General features: G+C 39.8%; 1 protein-coding gene across 1 annotated transcript in view; it reads right to left on the reverse strand.

Annotated features, from left to right (window-relative positions):
- Positions 1 to 1,109: 1,109 nt before the first annotated feature.
- The window catches only part of LOC124556798 (WD repeat, SAM and U-box domain-containing protein 1-like), a 221,486-nt gene continuing 201,815 nt past the window's right edge, over positions 1,110 to 20,780 (reverse strand). The window contains exons 16-18 of the mRNA XM_047130813.1: positions 20,200 to 20,347; positions 11,832 to 11,987; positions 1,110 to 1,365 (exon numbers count right to left, since the gene is read on the reverse strand). Of these exons, the coding sequence (XP_046986769.1) occupies positions 1,205 to 1,365; positions 11,832 to 11,987; positions 20,200 to 20,347 (465 nt within the window). The 3' untranslated portion in view covers positions 1,110 to 1,204. The remainder of the gene's footprint in view (positions 1,366 to 11,831; positions 11,988 to 20,199; positions 20,348 to 20,780) is intronic.

The following is a 20,780-nucleotide window of genomic DNA, read 5'->3' on the forward strand; positions in this document are numbered from 1 at the left end:
TACATTTCTTGAACCTAAAATAACTAGTTCAGTACTCAGTAAATTCATCAAATTCTGTGATAAAAAAGTATCTTTTATCCTGGGTACATAGAATGCTACTGAGTACTGCAAATGTCATGTAACAATGAGAATAATTTCGGCAGAAACAGCAATGAGATCTGAGAGCTTTCTGGATAAATCATAATTAAAAATACTGCTTGATTAATACTTAATTTTGGTGCAAGATTTACAAAAATGTAACTGTAGGAATGAAATATATTCAGGTGCCATGGATTTCCCAATCATATGGAATAACACACAAATTACACACATCACAAAAATCGTCTCATAAACTGTGATATCTCTAATTTTCATTACAAAACAATGATATATTAACTCATTAAAACAGGACATGGTTTTTAAACAGAGATCCATGATTTACCAATAAAAATGCTTTAAAAAAGCCGAAGATAATACATAAAATTCAACAAATGTTTCTTTTTCTTTATGGGTAAAGTTCAAATGTATCAACAACACAATAAACTATATTCTACACACTTCAATTACAGCAATGGTGTCATTGAGGATATTCCAATTCTCCTGGCATGATAACGACTTTGAACTGTAAAGCATGTTGGCGTTTGTTTACTTACTCCAAGTGCTAATGCACTTACATAAACACTGTTAAGCAATCTAACACACCTGTAAATAAAGTTAAGCACAGATAATGGAATTCTGTCACTCATGGCATTCAAACATTACACTGACTACACATTTGTGTTTTGAAAAGTGTACCATCCTCAGTAATAAGCCTTCATAAAACTTAGAAGCTTCAACTTCACATAAAAAAGTAAAGGCACACTGCCTTTGTCACAAACTGTTGTTCAACACTGCATAAAAATAGACATTTCAATTTGTAGCGAAAGTTCAAAAGTACAAAAATATGTTCACATCACCAATCAGCAATGGTAGGATATTCAGCTAACTGTGCACACAAATTTAAAAAGAATAAACTAGCTTTATAATGTCCTGAAAATAGGCAATGCATCAGTAAAGCATATGTTTTCACATGTGAGAGACAGAATGAGAACAGTAGCTGTGCACAGTAACAAAATCAGTCACCATTTTATGACTAGTGATTTTAGAATTCAGAAGTAATAGGTGATGTAACACCATTACATGTGGCATGTACATACAGGTGGGTTACAAATACAAAACCTGAAATTCAGGATGCTGTTTCACCATAAAGAAATTGACAAATTTCTGCTTTAAGATCTGTATTTGGAATGCATTTGGTATTACTCAACTGACTGTTGGTCATGGGACTAGTAAATTTTCCACTGAGGAACCATTCATTAATTGCTGCACACTCGTATGTGAACCCATCTGGAAAAAAGTTCATAAAATCTATATGATAAAATTTTACAAACACAAAATTAGAACAGTTAAGTAAATGATACAATGAGAAAAATGTTAGGTTACAATTTGGTGGAAAACTGTTATTTAACCTGATAATTATCCACAAATGTAGCTGCTATTAGACAACAACCTGAGGATTTGTAATAAATTTACACCAAATGCTGTATCACCTGCAAATGTTTCAAAACTCAGATGAAGCCCTGAAGTCCTAAAAAAAAAAGGAGGAGGAGGACACAAAATTGTACATGAACAGAAATGTTCCAATTATCCGAATGAGAATTATCTGTGATAATTTATGACTTTTATAAAAAAATAAAAAGATGAAGCCTGAAATATTCTGTTACTGTTAGAAGCTATGCTTTCCTCCTGGAGATGAAAACATCCATGAATAGTTAAATAGTGATGGATATGAATAAGGATTTCGCACAGCCAAGTGTCACGGACATAGTGAGCAATACAGGAAGATAGCAAAAATGAGGCTATCGAGGAACTAGGCATCTACTGAAGTTCATTTCAAAGTATCTAAGAAATTTATTTTATATTATTTATTTTATTTCCAGTGGTCATACTTTCACTATGCGTGTGAAGAAAATGTGCATTCAACAAAATTTACTTCGCCTGTCATAATAATGTGTATAATACTTTTTGAACTCTCGTTGTATTACAAGAACAACTTGATACACTACTGAAAGACCAAAGCCAAAACAACGCACATGGGGTAGATGAGTTTCCATCACAAAAACCTTGGGAGAATTAACAATCAGCAATGCAGGAACATGAAGCAACCATACTATGGATCAATTGGAATGAAAGTAAATTTAATCTAATGTAATCTAAGGGTTACCTTAGAATACAGATTGGAGAGAGACAAAGTAACATTCAGGGCATTTGTAGATTAAAAAAAACTCTTGACAATGTTAATTGGAATACACTGTTTAAAACTGGAGTTGCCAGAGCTAAAATACAGAGAGCGAAACGTTATCTGCAATCTGTACAGAAACCAGGCTGTAGTTATAAAAGTCAAAGTACATAAAAGGGAAGCAGTAGTGTTTAAGGGGTAAGACAAGGTTGCAGCCTATCAACTGTGCGGCTCGAACTATACACTGTAACACAGGAAACTAAGCAGAAATTTGGATACGGACATATCGATGGATTATGTGGAATAATTGGCAAGTTTTATTGGGTGTATATCCAGTAAAGGTGCTACCATAAAGGGACACACAATATCTTGGGTTGACTGATCATGTGAGACCAGTCGACCAGCTGATTCAAGCTCAAGCCGTCACGAGCTCACCCATTTTCTGTGAGTCATACAATGCCAATGGTAACTGATGTTTCCCTGGAAGATGATATTTTATTTATGGACTCGGCCAAATACTGATGTGGAGTGATTTTACTGGTATGCAAGCTGACTACACATGTATGTGTGAGGTTGCTAGAGCGAATTTACGCTTCAGCAACTACGGACCCAACAAATACATGGAAAAACTGCGAGAAATTCATGCCTGAACATAAATGCAGACTATAGCCAAGCCTGCATGTTGCGCCGTTGTATTTGACTATGCATGGCACCTGTCCAATGTCCCCAGCATGTTGCAAGTCTCAGTTATGGTCAGACCAATGTTCTGTATAGTTGTGAGTGCATTATGTCAGAACTAAGTGAATTTGGATATGCTATATGGTGGGTGCTTCCGTAATGAAGGGAACAAAAGTGCTCAGTGCTTCAAAAGGCACCATATCGAAGATATATAGTCCATACTAAGTCACAATGCGGAAAAATGAGCACGTTGAGTGATAATGACAGATGGCCATTGAAGAGGATTGTGATGAAAAACAACAAGATGACAGCTGCAAATCTCACTGCAGAAATGAATGTTGCACTTGTGAACATTGTCAGCACCAATGCAATGCATAGGGAGCTCTGGGTAAGAGAACTGTAGGATGATCTGGAATCCCAAAACAACTCACCAGTGTTGCAAATGCACATAAAAGAAAAATCTGGTGCTGAAGACTTGAAACCTGGGCTCTGGAGCAATGGAAGAATGCCATCTGGTCAGATGAGTCTTGTTTCATGCTGTCTCCAACTTCCAGCTGAGTTTAGATCCCAAGAGTGAAACATGGTGGGATTTTGGTGAACATTTAGGCAGTCATATCATTATATTCAATGAGCCCAATGGTTACAATGCATGGTTGCTGATGTAGCTTCACTCATGACATGCGCAATTTCAGAGATCGCATTTCCATACAGTTCACTTGGGTCAGCCGCCTGGCATAGGAACAGTGTTATTTAAGCAATCACAAATGAGTGCCACCCTGTTCTATATTCTGTATTATCATTGTCCAGTCTGTGTGTTCAGTGCTACGCACAACCTGTATCTTTAAGTGTTGCTCTATAAAGTAATTCATTCCATAAATCGTATTTGTTCTTGCTATAGCAGTTGCATAACAGCTAAAGATTATGTAACCATCTTGGCTGATCAGGTCCATCCTATGGTACAATCCTTGTTCCCCAATGAGGAGGCTGCATTCCATGATGACAAGGCTCCTGTTCCCACAGCTCACACAGTCCAGGACTGGTTTTGTAAGCATGAGGATGAATTGCTGCACCTCCCCTGCCCACCACAGTCACCAGATCTCAGTATTACTGAGCCTTTCTTGTCTACTTTGGAGTGAAGGGTGCATGATCGCTATCCACCTCTATTATGGTTTCCTGAACTTGAGAGTAGCAGGAAGAATGGTATAAGACTCCATCGAAAACCATATAGAATCTTTATTTGTTCATTCCGAGACAACTGGAAGCTGTTTGGAATTTCAATAGGTTTCCTACAGTGTATTAGATGTGGTAATGTGTTGTGTTTTTGATATTTCCATATTTTTGTCCAACCCTGTATACTTATTCTGCCAAGAGAACTAACTATTGGAATACATGAAATGTATTTGCAGTTGCGAATATACACTACCATCAGCTGTGTAATGGAATGAAGACAATGAAAATTTGTGCAGGAGTGGGACTCGAACCCAGATTTCTTGCTTATTGCACGTGGTGGACTTACCATTTGGATATCTGAGCACAACTCACAGCCAGATCCAAACTTCCATCCGCCATCAACCAGTGTCTACAACCTGTACTTGGACATTCATTATGTATATTCCAGTATAGGGGAGACATTTTACTTGAAAGTCACTTTCCCTTTATCCACCGACACTGGACACATGACTCTCAAGAAAAGTGTCTCCCCTGCAAAGGAATATACATAATGAATGTATGAGGACAGGTTGTAGACACATGATTGACGACATATAGAAGTTTGGATCTAGCCATGAGTCGTGCTCGGATAGCCAAATGGTAAGGTGACTGCTTGCGATAAATGGTAAATCTGGGTTTGAGTCCCGCTCTGGCACAAATGTTCATTATCATCATTGCTTTATACAGCTGATGGTAGTCCATATTCGCAACTGCAAATACAGTTCACGTATTTCGTAACGGCTGTAATTGCCACAGTGCCTTTTCCATTGGTCGTGCATGCATGTCTGATGGTACATTACATCATAATTTGGAATAACACAGGCTCTGTAATATCATATTGTAACTATTGCAGTGGTTTCCAAAACTGTTTATCAATATCACTACACCTGTGTTACTATCAGGCAGCTTGGCTGTATACAGTTTAAGTTGCATTCACAAAAAATTAGTTGTCCACATTCTTCTTATTTACTTGTGGCTCAAAACAGTTATTTTATTTTGTTGAGAGCTTACTGACATGTTGCAGTGAACTTATGCATGTGTAATTAATAAATGTTTCCAAAGAAGACTGAGGCACAAAATTGGTGACCTTTATTTGTATCAGGCAGAACTATAAGGATGCAAAGCTTTTAAACTGTGGCAGTAACAACTTAATCTACATCAAGAACTGATAAAGTTTTGCTGATTTCAATGCTCTTTCAGTCAAGAAGTGTACCAAAAATGGTTAGTGCTGCTTTTACAGGTAGATGATATAAAGCATTCGGATCATCAGTGTGCATTTTTGTTTTCAACCAATCCTCAGTTGTACTATTTAGTGCAAAAGTTGACTCTGCTGTTGTACCCATCAGTGCTCCTCTTAATTTTGGCTTACTTTCAGCACATATGAGTGCATATACACTTGACAACAGTTGGACCTCTCTAGCAGAAGTGTTATATATTGCTTGTGCTAATGAAGTCACAAGTTGTTCAGCACGCATTTTCTTCTGATTTCAGAAGCTCTACTACAACTCTGCATTGGATCTTAATGTGTTAAATGTGTCTTGCCCAGTGGCAGGCTGTCAGCCCTGTTCTACTCTGTCCTGTGTCATTCTGAAGCCTATTTTCACAGTTGTTCCCTAGCTATCCAGATTGTATTACATTGTATACATGGCATGAGTGTCCCTATTATGAAGTAGAATGATGTCAATGTTTTTTGCAAAGGGCATACTGCAGAGATGTGTCAAAATGCAGCAGGTATCAGTTGACGTCCATTGCTAGTTCAGATTAATAATATCTCAGGGAGCCGTAGTGCATGGCATGGAGTGTGGCATAAAAGATTAGCATGTCTGGCTGGCATGCTGCAGTTCAACAGTCCAGACCCTAAACACCAATAATTATTTGGAAGGTTCTTGAAATACCTTATGTTTCTAATGTTTGTATATTCTGAAATATTCAATGTTCATATAAATACCGGCATTCTGTAATATTTAATGTTTGAATAAATAGCAGATGTACATCAGTAGCAGTAATAAACATGCTTTCAGTGTTCAATGTTGCAGTTCACTGAGGACCCTGCCTTCGGATTTGGACTCAATCATGGTTTCAATACAACATTGTTTGGTGGAGATGCTGCATACTTAAAAACATATACATCACTGTTGTGTCAGTTGGGCAACATAAAAGCCATTGCCTACACAGACGGGAACCACAATACAAACAGTACATTGTTCCCAAGATCCATGTATTCAGGAGGCAGATGGATTCCAAAGCAGCAGTAAGTCAGCTGTACCTTGGGCAACCATTCCAAAGACACAGGTCAGGTCCCAGCAAATTGGCTGAAAAGGTTCAACTGAGTCACCAAATACGACAGGTGGGATGAGATGATGTGTTTGTGTCAACTTTTACTTGGGTAGCACAGTCCAGCAGTGGTTCATGAACAATGAAGAGAATCTCAACGGCTGACACAAATTCCACGCCAAACTGAAGAAAACATTTGCTAATAATAAGCAGCAAGTCCACTTAAAGACCCAACATCATGGAGAAACAACACAGTTATACATAAAGAACATTTTGGCACTATGCAACATCGTGAATCTGAACATGACAGAAGTCAAAAAAATCCCACACTTGATGAAAGGAGTCGCAGAAGAAATGCACCAAGCTTATTTGGTAAAGAATTCTACAATGACAGAAGAATTAATCAAGTGATGCCCGCAAATTGAAGAAATGAATCAGAAAAAGATACAGATGAAAGGGGTATGATGACCAACTGCTGAATGTGGTCCCTACATCATTTGTGGAAGATAGTAAGAGAAGAGATACAGCAGTTTACAGCAGCCAGAAATACCGGACTGCGTACAAAAGCGATGGAGCCATGAATGTCAATCCTTATGTCAGGAAGTAACAGATAATGCTGAAGAAGAGGAGTAACAATCTTTAACACTGCGCTCTACTATCAGTCGAACCTGCCAGGAAGAATGTATCTGACCAATTCAGACTTACGTCACAGCTGTCGAGTGACAATCTAGCAACTGGCCAACATGGCTGCAACCAACTCCTACACCAACTATAGCCATTGAAGAACGGACATTTGAAGGAAAGACAACAACACACCAGTATGTTTCCACTGTGGATACCCCGGACACTTTGTACCTTACTGCAGACGACATGCACGAGTTTTTGACAACTAATTATGCTGCCAGTTGTCAACTGACTCCAAAGTTTTATTCACATCAGCCAACTGCAGATGATTACACTCAGTCTGTGGGATGAAGCCCACCTCTGTACCCAGGGTATGTTATAGCCATACCCCATCACCATACAGAGCTATCAGCCTCTTGCCAGCCACTGAATTCAGGAAAACTAAGCAAGGTGACTATCTCTGGAGATGAGGCTGCCACAGACACAAATCCTCCATGGACGATAGTGTTCAGGATGTCATGAATTCTCACTGACATCATCACTGATTGCAATCCAGTCCAGGTGCTAGTCGATTCAGGGGCTTCCTTTACTGTAATGTAAGATGCTTATCATCATCAGACTAGGTACCATGATAGGAAAGCAATTGCACTGAAACTCGAAAATAGGAATTACATCCAGCCGATGTATTGCATGAATAAATATAAGAGAACACAGCCCTTTGAATTTGTCATTTTAACACGACATAGTCATAAATGCTCCTATCAGAGTACAAAAAAGGTTAATATGCTCCTGTTTTTTAAAGACTCTGACTGACTACGGGGTTACCATCTGCCTTATTCTACCTTCCTCAGCACCTTTAAAATTTTTCCTAAAAATTTTGGCATTCAAATACATTCAATTCTTTTTAACCCTTTCACTGCTCCAGACGTAAATATATGCTAATCATTTCAGTGCACCAGATGTATATATACTAGTTGCTATAAAAAATACTTACACCGGTTCCCTGCTACAGTTGTATAGTTAGGTATAACACCGACAATCGGGCCAGCGAGTCGGAGGTAATTATTGTGCAAGTATGCAGTTTAATTGTTGGAATACTAGGAGATACCTGAATGATTACTGAATGCTGAATTCTCTTTCTGCTGAGTTCATTCGTATCGCTATATTACCCAGCTGGTGTGCGGCTGTTTCTGCGTCACCGAATAAAATGACGCGACGTTACCGTCCATTTACAGATGATGAGCTGCTGAGTATTCTAAACCAAAGTGACGGTGAGGAAATCATCAAGCCCAATCCAGCTGATTATGGGTGGACAGATAATGACGACGATGAGCTGGCAGATAAATCTGTCACCACAAATATAAAAAATATTTGTGAACCAACAAACGTTGAACCAGTAAATGCAGATCCAAATTTTGATGTTATCGTCGATTCTTTCTCCGATTCTGAAGAAGAGCCTGGGCGTGTGCCTGGAAAATCTCCTAAGAGACACAAAACAGTTGATTTTACATGGAAAGACTCTGATTGGGACCCTAAAGTGTATAATTTCAATAACAGTGGTTCCGGTTGCAAAATTGTCAATTTAGATGATTTATGTACTGTATACGACTGCTTCCAAGTTTTTTTTTTAGCCAAGAAATTGTGAGCTACATAGCTGAACAATGTAATTTATATTATGAACACCTTTGCAATGATGCCAGTGAAAAATCAAGACTGCGACGTTGGAAAAACACAAACAGTGACGAAGTTTACTGTTTCCTTGCTGTAAATTTTCTGATGGCTCAAGTGAGAAAAAATGAAATAAACAATTATTGGACCAATGATCAGTTACTGTCTAATCCAATGTTTGTGCAAATCATGCCAAGAGATAGATATCTTCTGTTACTTAGAATGTTACATTTTGCTGATAACAGTAAGGACCCTGGAGATGACAAAATCTGGAAATTGCGTCAAATTGTGGATCACTTAAGAAGAGTATTTCCAGGTGCTTTCTATCCGTTTAAAAATTTGTGCATTGACGAAAGTTTAGTGTCTTCTTCACGCAGTACATTCCTTCCAAACGCCACAAATTTGGTGTAAATTTTTTTGTGTTATGTGATTGTGAAACTGGTTATATTCTTGACTTTATTATTTATGTGGGTGCAGCAACAGACATAAAAAAAGAAACTGTCTTTGGTGTATATGTTGGAATACCTGGAAGCATTGTTCTCACTTTACTTGAACGTTACCTTGGTAAAGGTCACACATTATATGTTGACAATTGGTACAGTAGCCCAACGTTATTTTCTTATTTGCATGACAGAGTGACTAATGTCTGTGGAACTGTGAGAACAAACTGCAAAGGCATGCCTACTTTATCAAAAAAACTTAGAAAAGGCGAGATTGAGTTTATGTCAACAGAGAAACTTCTTGCTCTGAAGTGGCAGGACAAGCAGGAAGTGAAGATGCTTTCAACTCTTCATACAAGCGAAATTACAGCAACTAACAAAATTGACAGAACCATGAATGAACCAAAAACAAAACCAGCTTGCATCGTAAGCTACACTGAAAATATGGGGGCCGTCGACAGGAGTGACATGATGCCAAGTTCAGCAGAATCTGTACGAAAAACTGTAAAATGGTATAAAAAACAATTTTTTCATTTGGTGGATCTGTCTCTGCTCAGTGCGCATGCATTATATAAAACTCAAACGAGACGAAATATTTCAGTATCTGATTTTCAACAGAAACTTATCAAGGAGATCCTAGAGATTCACCACCAGCCACAAACAGACATCATGGAAGGAGATAGGCTGATGGTGACAATCCCTTACGCCTAACCGAGCGACAGTTTATCTCGCTAATCCCAGGAACTTCAAAGAAGAAGGCCGCCCAGAGAAGGTGTACTGTATGTGCAAAACATGATAAAGGAAGTGACACAAGATACATTTGTGTAAAATGTAATGTGCCTTTATGTTTGAATTTTTGTTTCGAGAGATATCACACTTTGAAGTATTACTAATGTAATATGTTTTGTATTTTTTCTCCTAATAAAGTACCTTTTTTGAACAAAATAAGACTTTCTGAACAAAGATTTAAAAAAAGGAAACGATTTACACTGACAATACTGGATTTTGTGTCTCATTTTTATCTCAATAATAATGGTAGACTGTTACAGTTGTATATATACGCACCGGGTGAAAATAATGCGCACAGGGCGGGAGCCTGAAAGGACCCTGAAGATAAAATTAGATAGAGATTTGATGCCACAGAGAGGCTTACTGGCACTAGTTCTTCCTGCAAACGATTTGAGACTGGAAGAGGAATGGGGGAGTAGCAGAGGTACAAAAGGTATCCACTGTCACACACTGCAAGGTGGCTTGCAGTGTGTAGATGTAGATGCATATGTAGATGTAGGGTGTTCAGTTACCGCACCATATCATTACAGGGGATGAAATTTGGGTCCATCATGTGACACCTGAGATGAAGAAAGCATGAGTGTCCCTCAAAATTAAGTAACTGCTTAATAGGTAAACTTGTTCCAGTTGGGTCCATCATAATTCTGCCATATTTATTAAGGGTCATATTTATGATGAAAAAGATTTAACATTCACAGATAACTGAACTGTACAGGAAAAAGTCTCCACAATAAGGAACTCACAGAAAATACTGTGAACTGCACTGCCAAAGAATATAACATAACTCACATTAGGTTGGATGTACAGAGCACAAAAATGAATTATATTTCAATGGTGGTAAAACTGTTGAAGAGTGCTACATGGAAATGTGCAATTTGTACAAGCAGTTATTAAAAAAAGATTAATTTTTATTTTCTAATTTAATGTTGTAGTAATACATCCTAGGATGGTAACTTTCTGTGGTGGGAGTTTGTGATGACCAAATTGCAATTACTTCTTTAGCATGTATATCAGTGCTTTACATGTTGTGACTGTGCACAGTAAGTGTATTGACTCGTGGAATGTACACAAACATGAAAAGCTGTACCCATGCATCCAGACAGTGATTATACAAATTGTAAGATTCGACACAGCATCAAAGGACAGATTGCTGCTCGCCACATTGAGGAGCTGTTGAGTGGCAGACAGGCACACTGAAAAAACTGTTAGATATTTTAGTGATCGAACTAAGTCCCTCATCAGACGTAGACAAACCAAAACACATCACCATTCACAAGGCATAACTCAGGAAAACAATGCCACTGTCATCTCTGGGCACTTAGACCTAACTGTAACTACATCTGAAACAAGCAGCAACGGTCATTGAGGTGAATAGTGGGGGTACACAAAAGTCTTCAAGAAGTGAGGGTGAGAGATAGCAGGGTGGGGTGGTGGAAGATGGTAGTGCTGCCTATGAGAGTGTACAAGGATGCGCTTAGGACAGTGGCCGGGCCGTGTGTGTGTGTGTGTGTGTGTGCATCTGATGAAGGAGTTAGTCCGATTGCTTGAACACCTAGCAGTTCGTTTTCAGTGTGCTTGTCTGCAACTCAATTCCTCCTCCATGTGGTGAGAGGCAATCTATTCTTTTCATGTTGTTGTTATTCTATTGTTTAATTGTAAGAGTTGGTATGATCTGTGACATCAAGCATGGCAAACAGAATGCATTAGAAGATCAGTCATCACAATAAGAAGCTTAGTCATTTTGTTCAATGTAACAGAACAAGGTAATTCAACTGTATCAGCAGGACAATGAACAACATTTTTTCTTCTATCGACTAGCAATGTTCTTAAGTTTGTTGCAGTCACTTATTGTAACTAAAATATCTTTGTAACAGTGACTAGTTTAATTATACCTGAACAAATAACTGGATCTTGCATAATTTCATGCGTAATAGGACAGAGAAATTCATGTGGAATCTCTTTGTCTACTGGTACATCCAACACACCATAGTCAGCTTTTTTCAACCAAAAAAGGTAGGATCTCAGTTTTTGTCTTCCTCCCTCTTCACCTGTGGATGTAAACATTCTTAGGTTAATTTCAGATTCACAAATTATGCAATATGATCAAATGACAATAAAAGAAATAAAAAATGCAACAATTATTCTGAATGTGATGTACTGAGAGTCAGCATCAATAATGCGTGCAACAGGTGTGCCTAAAAATTATGGTTACGTGATCTCCCAAATTAATACAAAAGTGGAAAATTATAATAAGTATATAACCTTGCTACATCGAACAAAGGCTTGGAAGTTACGTCCTATTTAATACACACTGTGTCACTATCTATGGAAAACAATCATACAACTACAATGCTGTTATTACTGGTGATACAAATGCTCAAGAGTGAGAACTATTAACTCACATTTGTACATACAACTTCTCCATAAGTTTCGAAGAAGGAAAGAAAATAAATAAATAAATAAACTGTCCCTACAATCATGAATGTAAATGTAAATGACTTACTGTCTACACACAGCACACCATCAAGAATTACAACTCATTCAGCACATTAACGTTATCCCTAATGAAAGTACAGAAGATAATCATCTGCTGTTAGTTGAAGAGCAGCATTTAATCATAAAGCCAACTAGAAACAAGTTTCACAGATCAAGATTGGACTGTCAGCTTGAATCAATAGAATGAAGAATTTTAATTAAAAATGAAGCTTTAACTGCTCATAATGAAATAAGGTAGTAACAGAACACGAAGATTGACCAGAGAAACCCTTGCGGAAGTAGAGGGAAGTTGTTGTGGAAATAACTCTGCTGGAATGCCAATTTAGTTGAAGAAATCCCTGGTGAAAAACACACTCCCACCTTTAGCAAATTTGCTAATTTAAGTGTGCAGAGAGCACAGGAAAAGCTCCACAACAGTATTTTAGACACAAAAATGGCTAAAACATCAATTTCAACTATCTGAAAACCATCATGTTGAAGGACAATAACAAAATCATTCCTGCAACAAATTGATGAGCATAAAACTAATTATGTTGAATACATGCTTTTTGCTAATTCTTACTGAGATAGAAACATGTTTTCTTGTAACTGACAGCAAACAAAGTACAAATAAAAATGCAAATCAGAATGGGTAAAAATAGAGATAATCAAAAGTGAGACAAATGTTAAAGACTATGGAATTAAAGTATTTACTCAGTCACATACTCTCTTCATTCATGTACATAGTTATACTGAAAAATAAGCAGACAAGAAAGATGCATCTCTACTGATAAGTGAAAGGCAATGATCAAGGAAACTTGCATGTGATACTAGTGAAACTGGAGTTGGAATAACCAAGTCTCATATTCAGGTACACTTAAGCATGCATGTATAATCATACAAAAAAGAAACAATACTGAGTAGAGCTAAGAACAATGAATGACCCAGAGCAGGATGAAGTACTTAAAAATAGCTACTACTAACTTAATACGAGGGTTGTTTTTTAAGTAAGGGCCGTTCGCGAGTATAGTCCCGTAGTTCGCGCGGACGCCGCAACAAGCCACCGCGCCACTTGCTGGCATGCTTCCCGTTCACACTGATGCAAGTTGCAGCTCTGTAGCTGACATGTACGCATCACTGTGCTACTTTATAATGTTTACAATTATTGAATCGCCCGCCGCGTGTGAGATACGGTCAGTGATACGTTTTTTGACCGCGAGAAGCCTATCAGCTGCAGAAATTCATCGTCAGTTAACAGAAGTTTATGGCTTGAATGCAACGAGTGAAGGTAAAGTGCGTCAATGGGTTAGAGAGTTTAAAAATGGCCGTCAAAACGTCCATGACGAAGAACGCTCAGGCCGGCCCTCTGTGATCACTGATGATCTGGTGGCTGCAGTAGAAACAAAGATTCGTGAGGACAGAAGATTCACAATTTCCACTCTTTCTTTGGAATTTCCACAAGTTTCAAGATCGGTTTTGTACAAAATTGTGTCTGAAAACCTAAACTTTAAGAAACTGTGTTTTCGGTGGGTACCCAGACTCCTCACAGAGGACCACAAAGGGAAGAGATTTGCCACTTCATTGGACTTTTTGATTAGTTACGAGGAAGAAGGGGATGACATGTTGAGTCAAATTGTCACTGGAGATGAAACATGGGTATCCCATATCACTCCCGAAAGCAAGCGACAATCGACGGAATAGCGACACACAACCTCACTCGTCAAGGTCAAAGCCAAACAGACGCTGTCAAAGCGCAAGATTATGGCAATTGTGTTCTGGGACCGGCGCGGTGATTTGCTAGTGGACTTTATGCCACGAGGAACGACAATCAACTCAGATGCCTACTGTGCAACTCTAAAGAAGCTCCGCAGAGCAATTCAAAACAAAAGGCGTGGCATGATGACAAAAGGAGTTTTGCTCCTGCACGATAACGCTAGGCCTCACACCTCTCAAAAGACTCGGGATATTGATTGATTCTTTTAGCTGGGAAGTTTTGGACCAAGCACCATACAGCCCCGACCTTGCTCCTAGCGATTTTCACCTTTTCCAGTACCTGAAACACCATCTTGGCGGACAGCGCTTCAATGACGACGATGAAGTGAAAGCGGCCGTGAACTCTTGGCTGTCGGAACAGGCGGCCGAATTCTTTGAAGAGGGAATTAAAAACTTAGTTGTACGGTATGACAAGTGCTTAAATAAACAAGGCAACTATGTAGAAAAATAGGTAAAAGTGTGTAGAATCAGAAAATAAAAGTTTTTTTACAAAAGTATTTGTATCTTTTTTTAAAAATAAAAATGGCCCTTACTTAAAAAAACAACCCTCGTAAGTAAAATTATGTTCTGTTATCAAAAAAGGCCAAGAGAGTATTAAATGCAGCAACCTTTCTTATTACAACTAAGCTCAACAAATAACATGCAATGTACACTCATACTCATAAATTAAGGATAATGCTGATACATGGTGAAGCAATGCTCTGGTGAGCATGTTCTGTTATAAAAAAAGGCCAAGAGAGTATTAAATGCAGCAACTTTTCTTATTACAACTAAGCTCAACAAATAACATGCAATGTACACTCATACTCATAAATTAAGGATAATGCTGATACATGGTGAAGCAATGTTCTGGTGAGCATGTTCTGTTATCAAAAAAGGCCAAGAGAGTATTAAATGCAGCAACTTTTCTTATTACAACTAAGCTCAACAAATAACATGCAATGTACACTCATACTCATAAATTAAGGGTAATGCTGATACATGGTGAAGTAATGCTCTGGTGAGCATGTTCTGTTATCAAAAAAGCCCAAGAGAGTATTAAATGGAGCAACTTTTCTTATTACAACTAAGCTCAACAAATAATATGCAATGTACACTCATACTCATAAATTAAGGATAATGCTGATACATGGTGAAACAATGCTCTGGTGAGCAGTTTGCAGGTTTAAATCACCTTGGGGTATGGCCATGCGGTGCATTTGACCTGCGGTCGTCGCACGGTGGTGCTGGCAGCAGTCCACATCCACAGAGGTGTGTTGGTGAATGTCAGAGCATGGCGGAGTGAGTAAGTGTGCAGACATTTTCAGACGTGCTAATGGTGACTGTGTGTTGAAAATGGCTCAAAGAACACATATTGATGATATTATGAGGAATAGAATACTAGGACAACTGGAGGCTGGTCAAACACAGCAGGTCATAGCACAGGCCCTACGTGTGCCACAAAGTGTGATCTCAAGATTATGGTAATGATTCCAGCAGACAGGAAACGTGTCCAGGCGCTACAGTACGGGACGTCCACAGTGTACAACACCACAAGAAGACCGATATCTCACCGTAAGTGCCCACATATGGCTATAGAGTACTCCAGGTAGCCTCGCTTGGGACCTTACCGCAGCCATTGGAACAGCTGTCTCCATACACACAGTCAACAGATGACTGAACAGACATGGTTTTTTCGCCCGAGACCTGTAAGGTGCATTTCACTGACCCCTGGTCACAGGAGAGCCTGTAAAGCCTGGTGTCAAGAACACAGTACTTGGTCATTGGAACAATGGTCCCAGGTTATGTTCATGGAAAAGTCCAGGAATAGTCTGAACAGTGATTCTCGCTGGGTTTTCATCTGGTGTGAACCAGGAACCAGATACCAACCCCTTAATGTCCTTGAAAGGGACCGGTACGGGGGTCGTGGTTTGATGGTGTGGGGTGGGATTATGATTGGTGCATGTACACCCCTACATATCTTTGACAGAGGAACTGTAGCAGATCAGGTGTATCGGGATGTCATTTTGCACCAGTATGTCTGCCTTTTCAGGGGTGCACCGGGTCCCACTTTCCTCCTGATGGATGAAAACACACGGCCCCACCAAGCTGCCATCGTGGAGGAGTACCTTGAAACAGAAGATATCAGGCGAATGGAGTGGCCTGCCTGTTCTCCAGACCTAAACCCCACCGAGCATGTCTGGGATGCTCTCGGTCGACGTATTGCTGCACATCTTCAAACCTCTACGACACTTAAGAGCTCCAACAGGCACTGGTGCAAGAATGGGAGGCTATACCGCAGCAGCTGCTCAACCACCTGATCCAGAGTATCCCAACCCGTTGTGCGGCCTGTGTACGTGTGCATGGTGATCATATCCCATATTGATGTCAGGGTACACATGCAAGAAACAGTGGTGTTTAGTAGCACGCGTGTTTTGGGCTGGTTTTGTCAACTTATCACCAATACATCTACATCTACATCTACATTGATAATCCGCAAGCCACCCAACGGTGTGTGGCGGAGGGCACTTTACGTGCCACTGTCATTACCTCCCTTTCCTGTTCCAGTCGCGTATGGTTCGCGGGAAGAACGACTGTCTGAAAGCCTCCGTGCGCGCTCTAATCTCTCTAATTTTACATTCGTGATCTCCTCGGGAGGTATGAGTAGGGGGAAGCAATATATTCGATACCTCATCCAGAAACGCACCCTCTCGAAACCTGGACAGCAAGCTACACCGCGATGCAGAGCGCCTCTCTTGCAGAGTCTGCCACTTGAGTTTATTAAACATCTCCATAACGCTATCACGGTTACCAAATAACCCGGTGACGAAACGCGCCGCTCTTCTTTGGATCTTTTCTATCTCCTCCGTCAACCCGACCTGGTACGGATCCCACACTGATGAGCAATACTCAAGTATAGGTCGAACGAGTGTTTTGTAAGCCACCTCCTTTGTTGATGGACTACATTTTCTAAGCACTCTCCCAATGAATCTCAACCTGGTACCCGCCTTACCAACAATTAATTTTATATGATCATTCCACTTCAAATCATTCCGTACGCATACTCCCAGATATTTTACAGAAGTAACTGCTACCAGTGTTTGTTCCGCTATCATATAATCATACAATAAAGGATCCTTCTTTCTATGTATTCACAATACATTACATTTGTCTATGTTAAGGGTCAGTTGCCACTCCCTGCACCAAGTGCCTATCTGCTGCAGATCTTCCTGTATTTCGCTACAATTTTCTAATGCAGCAACTTCTCTGTATACTACAGCATCATCCGCGAAAAGCCGCATGGAACTTCCGACACTATCTACTAAGTCATTTATATATATTGTGAAAAGCAATGGTCCCATAACACTCCCCTGTGGCACGCCAGAGGTTACTTTAACGTCTGTAGACGTCTCTCCATTGATAACAACATGCTGTGTTCTGTTTGCTAAAAACTCTTCAATCCAGCCACACAGCTGGTCTGATATTCCGTAGGCTCTTACTTTGTTTATCAGGCGACAGTGCGGAACTGTATCGAACGCCTTCCGGAAGTCAAGAAAAATAGCATCTACCTGGGAGCCTGTATCTAATATTTTCTGGGTCTCATGAACAAATAAGGCGAGTTGGGTCTCACACGATCGCTGTTTCCGGAATCCATGTTGATTCCTACATAGTAGATTCTGGGTTTCCAGAAATGACATGATACGCGAGCAAAAAACATGTTCTAAATTCTACAAGAGATCGACGTAAGAGATATAGGTCTATAGTTTTGCGCATCTGCTCGACGACCCTTCTTGAAGACTGGGACTATCTGTGCTCTTTTCCAATCATTTGGAACCCTCCGTTCCTCTAGAGACTTGCGGTACACGGCTGTTAGAAGGGGGGCAAGTTCTTTCGCGTACTCTGTGTAGAATCGAATTGGTATCCCGTCAGGTCCAGTGGACTTTCCTCTATTGAGTGATTCCAGTTGCTTTTCTATTCCTTGGACACTTATTTCGATGTCAGCCATTTTTTCGTTTGTGCGAGGATTTAGAGAAGGAACTGCAGTGCGGTCTTCCTCTGTGAAACAGCTTTGGAAAAAGGTGTTTAGTATTTCAGCTTTACGCGTGTCATCCTCTGTTTCAATGCCATCATCATCCCGTAGTGTCTGGATATGCTGTTTCGAGCCACTTACTGATTTAACGTAAGACCAGAACTTCCTAGGATTTTCTGTCAAGTCGGTACATAGAATTTTACTTTCGAATTCAGTGAACGCTTCACGCATAGCCCTCCTTACGCTAACTTTGACATCGTTTAGCTTCTGTTTGTCTGAGAGGTTTTGGCTGCGTTTAAACTTGGAGTGGAGCTCTCTTTGCTTTCGCAGTAGTTTCCTAACTTTGTTGTTGTACCACGGTGGGTTTTTCCCGTCCCTCACAGTTTTACTCGGCACGTACCTGTCTAAAACGCATTTTACGATTGCCTTGAACTTTTTCCATAAACACTCAACATTGTCAGTGTCGGAACAGAAATTTTCGTTTTGATCTGTTAGGTAGTCTGAAATCTGCCTTCTATTACTCTTGCTAAACAGATAAACCTTCCTCCCTTTTTTTATATTCCTATTAACTTCCATATTCAGGGATGCTGCAACGGCCTTATGATCACTGATTCCCTGTTCTGTACATACAGAGTCGAAAAGTTCGGGTCTGTTTGTCATCAGTAGGTCCAAGATGTTATCTCCACGAGTCGGTTCTCTGTTTAATTGCTCGAGGTAATTTTCGGATAGTGCACTCAGTATAATGTCACTCGATGCTCTGTCCCTACCACCAGTCCTAAACATCTGAGTGTCCCAGTCTATATCTGGTAAATTGAAATCTCCACCTAAGACTATAACACGCTGAGAAAATTTATGTGAAATGTATTCCAAATTTTCTCTCAGTTGTTCTGCCACTAATGCTGCTGAGTCGGGAGGTCGGTAAAAGGAGCCAATTATTAACCTAGTTCGGTTGTTTAGTGTAACCTCCACCCATAATAATTCACAGGAACTATCCACTTCTACTTCACTACAGGATAAACTACTACTAACAGCGACGAACACTCCACCACTGGTTGCATGCAATCTATCCTTTCTAAACACCGTCTGTACCTTTGTAAAAATTTCGGCAGAATTTATCTCTGGCTTAAGCCAGCTTTCTGTACCTATAACGATTTCAGCTTCGGTGCTTTCTATCAGCGCTTGAAGTTCCGGTACTTTACCAACGCAGCCTCGACAGTTGACAATTACAATACCGATTGCTGCTTGGTCCCCGCATGTCCTGACTTTGCCCCACACCCGTTGAGGCTGTTGCCCTTTCTGTACTTGCCCAAGGCCATCTAACCTAAAAAACCGCCCAGCCCACGCCACACAACCCCTGCTACCCGTGTAGCCGCTTGTTGCGTGTAGTGGACTCCTGACCTATCCAGCGGAACCCGAAACCCCACCACCCTATGGCGCAAGTCGAGGAATCTGCAGCCCACACGGTCGCAGAACCGTCTCAGCCTCTGATTCAGACCCTCCACTCGGCTCTGTACCAAAGGTCCGCAGTCAGTCCTGTCGACGATGCTGCAGATGGTGAGCTCTGCTTTCATCCCGCTAGCGAGACTGGCAGTCTTCACCAAATAATACCGTGGACTTACAGATCTGAGTCGTGTGTGTTCCCTATGTGCCTAAGCTATTAGCGCCAGTTTTATGTAGTGCCACGTTGTGTGGCACTGCATTCTGCAATTATCCTTCATTTATGAGCATGAGTGTATATATCAGTAATGAGCCATTACCATCTATAAAAATTTAAAAAAAGTCTTAATACAATTTTCAAAACAAGTTTTATTTTTATTTATTTATTTCTTACTATCAATTTACTGTGCTACAGTTATTCACTTTACTATGGACATGTGAATCTAAAAAGTTACATTCCTCTAAAAATGTAATATGGCGGGATTAACTTTCCTAAAAGAAACTAGACTACTTCACTTATTCCACTCATATGTATACATTATTACAATGGAAATCTAAACACTAACTTATCTCAAGAAGGTCCAAAATTTCTTCAGATGGTAGTGTCACAAGCTGTTGACCTGTCAGACAATTTGCAGCCACTTGTTCTACGACATCCACAAACCTCACTTCACGTAGCCATTCCTGTACATCTTCAACACCCCAGTTCAGCAGCTGAACAAAGAGATAATTAATGATCAAAAATAACATTAAATGAAAGGCTCAAATGTATCAAATGCTATTGTATTGCTGTCACTGTTTATATTAAAAAAAATAATATTTGTAATATACTTCCACATACAGAAACAAAAATTGTGTACAGTATGAGGGAGTTTAAAAATAGGACGAAATGTGTGTGATCAAAACCTGTCCTGAAATGAATGTGTTGAAAGGCAGATGTCTACACAATATAAATTCAAGAAATTGTCATATATCCAAGGATCAATAAAGATACGCATTCACTCCTATATAGGATGGCAAGGTGAAAATTTCTCAGCCTGGTAATGAAAGACTATGTTTTTAATTCACTTACATGTTATGTTCTCTCCTTTTAACTCTATGCATTTCATCCAGCTTCTTCTAGCATGTACACTCAATCTCTAAAGTG

The sequence above is a fragment of the Schistocerca americana genome, chromosome X (genome assembly GCF_021461395.2).
Source record: "Schistocerca americana isolate TAMUIC-IGC-003095 chromosome X, iqSchAmer2.1, whole genome shotgun sequence".
NCBI lineage: Eukaryota > Metazoa > Arthropoda > Insecta > Orthoptera > Acrididae > Schistocerca > Schistocerca americana.